Raw genomic sequence first — 11,202 nt, 5'->3', positions numbered from 1 at the left:
TTACCCTTCAGCTACTAATTATCAAACAACGGTAACCTATACATAAAATTTAAGATTTAGCGATAATGGCTGTCTGTTGTTTTCGGATTGGTCCCAAAATGCAACACCAGGGACCAAGGGGAACCTACATATGAAATTTCAGAAAGATCCCTTCAGTACCTTCTGTAAAATAGCGATAACAAACTTCAATTGTCAAAATCCAAGATTGCTGCCTGTCGGGCAGGTTGTTTTCTGACTGGTCTCAAAATCAAATATGCATAACTAGGCACAGAGGGCAACCTACAAATGAAATTTCAGAAAGATCCCTTCAGCAATTTCTGATAAATAGCGATAACAAACTTCAATTGTCAAAATCTAAGATGGCTGCCTGTCGACCATGTTGTTTTCCGATAGGTCTCAAAATGTAATATGCATAACCAGGCACCAAGGGGAACCTATTTATGAAATTTGAGAAAGATCCTTTCACTACTTTCAGAGAAATAGCGATAACAAACTTCAATTGTCAAAATCCAAGATGGCTGCCTGTCGGCCATGTTGTTTTCCGATTGGTCTCAAAATGCAATATGCATACCTAGGCACCAAGGGGAACCCACATATGAAATTTGAGAAAGATCCCTTCAGTACGTTCTGAGAAATAGCGATAACAAACTTCAATTATCAAAATCCAAGATGGCTGCCTGTCGGCCATGTTGTTTTCCGATTGGTCTCAAAATGCAATATGCATAACTAGGCACCAAGGGGAATCTACATATGAAATTTGAGAAAGATCCCTTCAGTACTTTCTCAGAAATAGCGATAACAAACTTCAATTATCAAAATCCAAGATGGCTGCCTGTCGGCCATGTTGTTTTCCGATTGGTCTCAAAATGCAATATGCATAACTAAGTACCAAGGGGAGCATACATATGAAATCTGAGAAAGATCCCTTCAGTACTTTCTCAGAAATAGCGATAACAAACTTCAATTATCAAAATCCAAGATGGCTGCCTGTCGGCCATGTTGTTTTCCGATCGGTCTCAAAATGCAATATGCATAACTAAGTACCAAGGGGAGCATACATATGAAATCTGAGAAAGATCCCTTCAGTCCTTTCTCAGAAATAGCGATAACAAACTTCAATTATCAAAATCCAAGATGGCTGCCTGTCGGCCATGTTGTTTTCCGATCGGTCTCAAAATGCAATATGCATAACTAGGCACCAAGTGGAACCTACATATGAAATTTGAGAAAGATCCCTTCAGTACTTTCTCAGAAATAGCGATAACAAACTTCAATTATCAAAATCCAAGATGGCTGCCTGTCGGCCATGTTGTTTTCTGATCGGTCTCAAAATGCAATATGCATAACTAGGCAGCAAGGGGAGCCTACAAATGAAATTTGAGAAAGATCCCTTCAGTACTTTCTAAGAAATAGCGATAACAAACTTCAATTGTCAAAATCCAAGATGGCTGCCTGTCGGCCATGTTGTTATCGGATTGGTCTCAAAATGCAATATGCATAATTAGGCACCAAGGGGAACCCACATATGAAATTTGAGAAAGATCCCTTCAGTACTTTCGGAGGATTAGCGATAACAAGAATTGTTTACGGACGGACGGACGGAGGGACGGACGGACGGACCACGGACCACGGACGCAGGGCGATTTGAATAGCCCACCATCTGATGATGGTGGGCTAAAAAAAAAAACCAGACGGAGCCATCAACGTTTATTGTATACTAAAACAGATAATACTGACATATCGTACCTTGGCCTTTTAAATATATATATATTTTTGTACAATAATTTACTCGTCTATAATGTAACATTTTGATTAAAAACATCATAATCATGTCCACAAGTACCTGTGGATTAAATCAATTGAATCACATATAAATTTAATCAATTGAATTAGATGATTATTCCATTAACATATTCCCTTCATTTACCGTTCATATCGATTCATATTGAATAACACAATTTCCATGATTGATGTCGACTATAGATGAAATACACACATCACGTAGTTTCAAGAGAATGCTGATTGGTGAAGACTATTTGAAGATTTTTTATCGTTAACATGGTCGGCCCCCCGGACGTGATATAACCAGGACGTAGAATTATATGATGGCTCTCCTCCATGAAGACGGTTACTTCCGGACCATCTGGCTCTACTCCCCTTATACAATTTTAAGAGTTTGGTTTTGTCTAAATGAAGAGTTTATATTTTCTCTCTTATAATCGACTTACAGTTAGTTCCAATTTCATTAACATGTCGGTATTCCATAAGATAAAACTTAACATCTTACTAAAATTGTTTGGAAGGGAACATTTTATACAAACAAACATTTTTCTGTATTTTCAAATTACCAAATCTGGACTTTTCCATTGTCTACTTAATTGACATTGAAAGGGTCAAGATGGTAACTTGAAAAGTTGAAAGAGTCGTTGTTTCCTCGTCAAAGGATAAGATCTAAAATTATAAGAAGCCGAAAATTTGGAGCCATTTTTATACATTTAAATCCCATCACATCATTTTTGATTTCCTACTTGGCATATTTATAGCGATGGCTTTATCAATGATATTTGATTTTTGTTTTGATTGGTTAATCTAATCTGACAATGTGTTAAAATTTATAAACATCTCTATAGCTCCAAATTTTCGGCTCTTAATGCCGGCCAACATAGGTTTCATATAGAACTTAAATGTAACACTGGGCTATTCAGGCTTAACATATCTATCATCATCCGGAATCTTGGTGTTTAAATTGTTTTTATTAATACAATGTTATTAATTAACAATGATCACATACCAGGTACTTGATAAATACAATAAATACTTATTGACAACAAACTACTTAAAAACAATAAACGTAAAAATCCAACAAAATACTCTGATTAAGTAATATAAAATATATCTAAAATACAGTGAACACAAAATGAACTGCCGTGGTTACACTTTAGATGTGTCAAATGGATAAAAAGTGGTCATGTTTGAATTTGTAGAATGCATTCTATGTTAGACATTGATGGAACATAATCTTCAACATCCCAGGATTATGTTCCTGATTAGTTACCGTGACATGCATGAACGTGACTCCTGGAGTATCCAGGATCAGATTACATGATCAAATATTAAAGGAACACTTCCCACATCATATTATCATATACCAGATCAAATATTAAAGAAACACTTTCCACATTATATTCTCATGTACCTGATCAAATATTAAATATGCTGGGATAAGATTAAGAATAATAGATACAAAATTGAATAATATAGTGATGAAGCAAATCAGTTTAAATTTTATATATCTATAATTATACAAACAGATTTGAATTACAAAGTATAAATCTTATATCAATGAGCATGAACTGTGCTCAAATGTTAAAAAATGCCCAATATTGTGTCATAAGAAAAGACATCTGCCTTTATAGCTGAAGTTGACATTTGACATTTGGACTTTAAGATAATTGCAAAAAAGCAATATATATATCTACATATCACATTAATCACTACGATGTGATTATGGTTTCCTTCCACCTCCATGTTTCAATTTGCTCTATTTCAAAATCTCCCCATGAAGAGACAGGGTCATAGTCAGAGCTCCACTTTGTCTTTGAACTTTAGACCCAAATGACCTTGACCTTTAATCTGGTGAGAGGCTGTCATAGCTCAGTTGGTCAGAGTGTAAGCCACATAGCCTCAAGTGAAGATCCTAGGTGAGTTTTTTATACTCCCTACCTGTGGCAGTTTGTGTTTCTTAAAAAGCTATGAAACAGACACTTCAGAAAGACACTCAATCTTAATTGCTCTGGATGGCAAGCAACTGGGCTCCCCTATGTTGTACAGTGAGGTAGCCATTATCTACTACAAGGAGTCTGAGCTTCAACATATAACACTAACTGTTCCAGAGGTGATGAACCCAACAAACTATAATACAGTGATCTTGATATTTTGTCAGTTGACTTATCCTTAATTCAGACCAATTTTGCTTCATACATTGTATGTTATAATAAAATGTTCTTTTGTGAAAAATATTAAAGTTGACATTGACCTTAAACCTTTGGACTTTTGATATTTGACTCCTTGTGTATTTCTGACCAAATTAACATCACAAAATGTTCATAGCTAAAAAGATACAAAATTTGCCATGACATTGACCCAGTGACCTTGACTTTTAATCAGTTGATTTCTTGTTAAATTCTGAAAAACTTCACCTCATAATGTTATCACAAAAGTTCAGTGAAAAGATACAAAATTGGGCCTTGACCTTGACCTAGTGACCTTGGCCAATTGACTCCTTGATAAAATCCAACTGACATTGCTTCATAGTGTCATAATTTTTTTTCTCAAAATATTTTTACTCAACCATATATGCAATTGTTACAGCATGTTATATACATACAAATCCACTAAGATAGGAAATGATATACAATGACGAATTATTAAGTGATATACCCATGTACAACTTTCTGTTTCAATTAGTTCAGCTTGCATTAATTTAACATCAGTGAAATGATACAAAATTTGACCATGACTTTTGACTAAGTGACGTTAACCTTTGGTTAACCATTGTTTCAAAGTGTCATCACAAAACGTTCATCAGTGAAAAACTACACATATTTCAATTTGACCTTTGAATCTGATAACCTTGATCTTCCATGTTTACTTTCTAGCTGAGTATGCATTTTTGTGAACTAAATATCTTGACCAGGTTTCAGGTGATTCGGTCAGTAAATAACATCTTGATCAGTTGTCAGGTTAATCGGTCAATAAATATCAAATTTATAGCCAGGAGTAAAATTTGAGGATGGCCGGACAGACAGAGATATAGAGTGATCGGGCACCCATATCTTTAATACGTTACCCTAACCGTAATGATACATAGGACACCCATATCTTTGATATGGTACCGTAATGATACATGTATCAGCTGAAGGTTTAAGCATGTGTTCAATATCAATACCAAATAATAATGCTAATTAATAAATGCTTACAATGCCTACTTGTCAGAATCATACAGCTTATATATACTTTAAATATCTGCTTGAAATAACTATCTTTGGCAGTATTTTGATGGCAGATCTATGCCTAAAGCATATTGAAATTCATTAATAGTTATAGGATAACTTAATAAAAAAAACCATCTTAAGATATCTATTCACCAGAAAATATTAATAATGCAATATCTGGCACTTGTTTTATATTAAATCTGCACAACACACAATAACACTTAAACATTCCAACATGACTAATTGCTCTTTGTAATGTTAACAAGGAGGTAATCAATTTGTTTTAGTATAATGGTAATTTATAACAAGAGATCCCAGAGGGATCTTGCCACCCACCATTGAATGATCTTTATAGGTTCCATGTCAGATTGATCTTTTCTCTACTTTTCCCTTCCTCTAAGTCTTACTAATCTGTGTAAATTCAGAAACAGCCCTCTAGTACTTTTCAAACAAGGGGAACCTATATATAAAATTTAAGATTTAGCGATAATGGCTGTCTGTCGGCCATGTTGTTTTTGGATTGGTCCCAAAATGCAACACCAGGGACCATGAAATTTGAGAAAGATCCCTTCAGTACTTTCTGACAAATAGCGATAACAAACTTCAATTTTCAAAATCCAAGATGGCTGCCTGTCGGCCATGTTGTTTTCCGATTGGTCTCAAAATGCAATATGCATAACTAGGCACCGAGGGGAACCTACATATGAAATTGGAGAAAGATCCCTTCAGTACTTTCTGAGAAATAGCGATAACAAACTTCAATTGTCAAAATCCAAGATGGCTGCCTGTCGGCCATGTTGTTTTCCGATTGGTGTCAAAATGCAATATGCATAACTAGAGACTAGGAGGAACCTACATATGAAATTTGAGAAAGATCCCTTCAGTACTTTCTGAGAAATAGCGATAACAAACTTCAATTGTCAAAATCCAAGATGGCTGCCTGTCGGCCATGTTGTTTTCCGATTTGTCTCAAAATGCAATATGCATAACTAGGCACTGAGGGGAACCTACATATGAAATTTCAGAAAGATCCCTTAATTAGTTTTTGAGAAATAGCGATAACAAACTTCAATTGTCAAAATCCAAGATGGCTGCCTGTCGGCCATGTTGTTTTCCGATTTGTCTCAAAATGCAATATGCATAACTAGGCACTGAGGGGAACCTACATATGAAATTTCAGAAAGATCCCTTAATTAGTTTTTGAGAAATAGCGATAACAAACTTCAATTGTCAAAATCCAAGATGGCTGCCCATCAGTCATGTTGTTTTCCGATTGGTCTCAAAATGTAATATGCATAACTAGGCACCAAGAGGAACCTACATATGAAATTTGAGAAAGATCCCTTCAGTACTTTATGAGAAATAGCGATAACAAACTTCAATTGTCAAAATCCAAGATGGCTGCCTGTCGGCCATGTTGTTTTCCGATTGGTCTCAAAATGCAATATGCATAACTAGGCACTAGGAGGAACCTACATATGAAATTTGAGATAGATCCCTTCAGTGCTTGCTGAGAAATAGCGATAACAAACTTCAATTGTCAAAATCCAAGATGGTTGCCTGTCGGCCATGTTGTTTTCCGATTGGTCTCAAAATGCAATATGCATAACTAGGCACCAAGGGGAACCTACATATGAAATTGGAGAAAGATCCCTTCAGTACTGACTGAGAAATAGCAATAACAAACTTCAATTGTCAAAATCCAAGATGGCTGCCTGTCGGCCATGTTGTTTTCCGATTGGTCTCAAAATGCAATATGCATAACAAGGCACCAAGGAGAACCTATATATAAAATTGGAGAAAGATCCCTTCAGCACTTTCTGAGAAATAGCGATAACAAACTTCAATTGTCAAAATCCAAGATCGCTGCCTGTCGGCCATGTTGTTTTCCGATTGGTGTCAAAATGCAATATGCATAACTAGGCACCAAGAGGAACCTACATATGAAATTTGAGAAAGATCCCTTCATTGCTTTCTAAGAAATAGTGATAACAAACTTCAATTGTCAAAATCCAAGATGGCTGCCTGTCGGCCATGTTGTTTTCCGATAGGTCTCAAAATACAATATGCATAACTAGGCACCGAGGGGAACCTATGTATGAAATTTGAGAAAGATCCCTTCAGTACTTTCTGAGAAATAGTGATAACAAACTTCAATTGTCAAAATCCAAGATGGCTGCCTGTCGGCCATGTTGTTTTCCGATGGGTCTCAAAATGCAATATGCATATTTAGGCACCAAGGGGAACCTATATATGAAATTTGAGAAAGATCCCTTCAGTACTTTCTGAGAAATAGCGATAACAAGAATTGTTTACGGACGGACGGACCACGTGCACGGACGCAGGGCGATTTGAATAGCCCACCATCTGATGATGGTGGGCTAAAAAGGATATAGGCAAGCTTTGGAAAGTATACATTGTATTGATAATTATATACATTAAGTGATAGACTGCCATTTTGTAAAAATAATGCACCAAATATACTCACATGTTAAAATTAATGTGATTTTCAAAATCCCAATCCAAAGGTCTGTGCGTTTTGCATAGGCCAATGTGGCAAGGCGACATATTGCCTCTGTAGTAGATTTAGATGACTCGCATGTTATCCCTGATTTACATAACATAAAATGGGTATCTATTCTATCTAATGCCACTTCTTTTAAACATGAAAGAGGAATCCTTCTGGGTCCTTGTATCTGCCCTCTACCAGTGATGTGTATAGGCCAACATGGTAGAACAGATTTGGTTCTATCTGATAGCATGGAATGTTGTACTTCAAAGTAAACTTATAGATTGCAATGTCTGTATGATCCATGTTTAGTCTAGCAGAGCCCTGTAGATAGTTCAGCAAGGCAGGTATAACTTGTTCTCTGTACAACATAGCCTGTGTACAACATCCTGGAGACTGCTTAAACGAATACAAAGACTTCGAAAATCTTCTTAGTTCCATTAAATTTTGTCTATCTAGAAGTTCTGCAACTAATATGAAATACACACAACCAGCTAAAAAATATAGAATTTGTATAAAATATGTTAGTACTTTTTTCTTGGCAGTTGAATACAAATTTAAGATAAATACAAAGACACCTGCTCCGATACAACCTATGCTCACTAACTCGATGATCCTTGTCTCTTCTAAAGCAAATCCCTGCCACTTCTGGGGGTAGTAGAGCTTGATATGCCCAAACTCTCTGTTGTAATGGTGAAGTTTAGTGTCCATAACATGTTTGACATTATTGAGGACATCTCTGTGAGGAATGGCATCATCCTCCATCATCAAGATATAAGTGGAGTTCATAAGATATGCACTCTCCAAACAGAACATATAATCTACTGTCTCCTTCACATACTTGTTAAGATGCAAATGTTGACCATACAACACAGCTCTCTGTGAAGTTGTCATCCTGGCCATGTCCTTCCCACGAGGATCATATCTCTGTATGGTTGGAATAAATTCTGATAACCATACAACATCAGTGTAGTTTAATGGATTTGAATCAACATTACAAATCACTAGTTTCTTTTTCTTAAAACTTTGGTTTTGTTTCATCACTCTGTCCATTGCTGCTGTTGCTTGTAGGAAATAACCCAAATTTTGTACATCTGCTGATTTTCTCTGAACTGTCACAATTACAACAAGTAAATCCAGTCTTTCCTGGTCATATCGGTTATAAAACTTCATAGATTCTGTTTTATCAATGCTGTTAAAGTAAGCAGTGGCACTGGAAAGTCGTTCTTTGTTTAGATCCTTGGCATCACTCAACATTTCCTTTTCTGAATGGAAGACTTTGAAAAGTTTTGAATAAGGTAAAAAATAGCATAAGATAGGAATGATGAAGGAAAAGGTGACGAGGTATAGTACAAGTAATCTTGTCAAGTGATGAACAACGGAGCTTGCCATTTTGTTAGGCTAATACATACAGAAAGTCTGTACAACTCAACACAGTTTTATGTATATCCTAGTACATAGCCAGTCTTCAAAGCCAGTGTCAAAGAATCATTCCAGATATGTTCAACATTCATCTGAAACACCAAAAATATAGATATCAAAACATAATAAATCACAGACATATACTGATCCATAGGGGGGAATTTAATATTAACACTTTTCATTGAAAGCAAAATCAGCTTATGAAATCATAGATAGCACTGTATCTTTGGATGCATGAGGTGGAAATGTCCCTTTAAACAAAGCTACAGTGCACTCTTGGAGTGAGCTGGCAGTATTTGTGGGCAGCAATTGTGAATAAGGTTATGTTTGGTAGGGTGTCCTCTTAGAGAGAGCTGGCAGTATTTGTGGGCAGTGACCGTGAATAAGGTTATGTTTGGTAAGGTGTCCTCTTAGAGAGAGCTATCAGTATTTGTGGACAGTGACTAGCTTATGTTTGGTAGGGTGTTGACTCTTAGAGAGAGCTGGCAGTATTTGTGGGCTGTGACTGTGAATGAGGTTATGTTTGGTAGGGTGTTGACTCTTAGAGAGAGCTGGCAGTATTTGTGGGCTGTGACTGTGAAAGAGGTTATGTTTGGTAGGGTGTTGACTCTTAGAGAGAGCTATCAGTATTTGTGGGCAGTGACCGTGAATAAGGTTATGTTTGGTAGGGTGTCATCTTAGAGATAGCTATCAGTATTTGTGGACAGTGACTAGGTTATGTTTGGTAGGGTGTCCTCTTAGAGAGAGCTGGCAGTATTTGTGGGCAGTGACCGTGAATGAGGTTATGTTTGGTAGGGTGTCTTCTTAGAGAGAGCTATCAGTATTTGTGGACAGTGACTAGCTTATGTTTGGTAGGGTGTTGACTCTTAGAGAGCTGGCAGTATTTGTGGGCTGTGACTGTGAAAGAGGTTATGTTTGGTAGGGTGTTGACTCTTAGAGAGAGCTATCAGTATTTGTGGGCAGTGACCGTGAATAAGGTTATGTTTGGTAGGGTGTCCTCTTAGAGAGAGCTGGCAGTATTTGTGGGCAGTGACCGTGAATGAGGTTATGTTTGGTAAGGTGTCTTCTTAGAGAGAGCTATCAGTATTTGTGGACAGTGACTAGGTTATGTTTGGTAGGGTGTCCTCTTAGAGAGAGCTATCAGTATTTGTGGGCTGTGACTGTGAAAGAGGTAATGTTTGGTAGGGTGTCTCCTTAGAGAGAGCTATCAGTATTTGTGGACAGTGACTAGGTTATGTTTGGTAGGGTGTTGACTCTTAGAGAGAGCTGGCAGTATTTGTGGGCTGTGACTGTGAAAGAGGTAATGTTTGGTAGGGTGTTGACTCTTAGAGAGAGCTGGCAGTATTTGTGGGCTGTGACAGTGATTAGGTTATGTTTGGTAGGGCGTTGACTCTCAGAGAGAGCTGGCAGTATTTGTGGACAGTGACTAGGTTATGTTTGGTAGGATGTCTCCTTAGAGAGAGCTGGCAGTATTTGTGGGTGGTGACTGTGTATGAGGTTATGTTTGGTAAGGTGTCTTCTTAGAGAGAGCTATCAGTATTTGTGGGTGGTGACTGTGTATGAGGTTATGTTTGGTAGGGTGTCACTTAAATGTTTAATATTGGATTAGTTTACATATGATAATTACATACGGGTTCACCAATAACTTGTATAATTTTACAAAATAAAAAAAATGCTCCGTTAACATGATATGAAATGTGCTCTTCACAGACCAGACATTTAAACAGACAGATGTCTTGATTTCAAAATCTAGACAGACGATGGGATGACTTTATATTTTATAATCTTGTAGAATCTTAATCATTAAGATGAGAACCACAACAATATGACACTGAAGTGATCAAGCATGTCACCAATGCTGGTTGTATTTCTGTGGCAAATTGATTGCGAATCTGGCAGTCCTGCGGTTCAACAATAAAATCTATTGATGACCAGAAAGAATATCTTCATATTGGATCCCGAACTTAAAATGAAAAATATATGGGAAAAAGTATAGGCCTCTGATCAAATATATCCACTTCACTTATTACTTTTAAATGTAGTGCACTCACACCGTCACGGTTCATAGATCTGTGCACAAATACAAAAGCGCCCGTTACGTCGGTCTCCAAATGGTGGAGTCTCCCTCTACATGTACAGCATGTACGCCCTGATTTCGCCAATAACTCCTTTTGCTGTTTGCTAACCATGAAAAGTCAGTCTTCTCAAAATATACTTACCGACTTCCAACGCCCCGTCTAAAATGAAAGTAGGATCATGATCAGTCGTTGTATAATT

At 36.9% G+C, this 11,202-nt stretch overlaps 1 protein-coding gene across 1 annotated transcript; it reads right to left on the bottom strand.

The window, feature by feature from the left end:
• Nucleotides 1–7,280: 7,280 nt before the first annotated feature.
• Nucleotides 7,281–11,187, bottom strand: LOC117324470 (transmembrane protein 246-like). The gene is made up of 2 exons (XM_033880341.1): nt 11,145–11,187; nt 7,281–9,017 (listed from the first exon to the last, which is right to left on the bottom strand). The coding sequence occupies exon 2, from the start codon at nt 8,893–8,895 to the stop codon at nt 7,654–7,656; it is 1,242 nt and encodes a 413-aa protein (XP_033736232.1). The 5' UTR covers nt 8,896–9,017; nt 11,145–11,187; the 3' UTR covers nt 7,281–7,653.
• Between the last annotated feature and the right edge of the window lie 15 nt (nt 11,188–11,202).

The sequence above is a fragment of the Pecten maximus genome, chromosome 3, assembly GCF_902652985.1.
Source record: "Pecten maximus chromosome 3, xPecMax1.1, whole genome shotgun sequence".
NCBI lineage: Eukaryota > Metazoa > Mollusca > Bivalvia > Pectinida > Pectinidae > Pecten > Pecten maximus.
The sequence above is the reverse complement of the archived record's forward strand: the minus strand, read 5'-3'. Positions and strand labels throughout refer to the sequence as shown.

Bases quoted from the DNA above. Each gene is read 5' to 3' on its own strand.
- LOC117324470 (XM_033880341.1), bottom strand. From the start codon at position 8,895: ATGGCAAGCTCCGTTGTTCATCACTTGACAAGATTACTTGTACTATAC.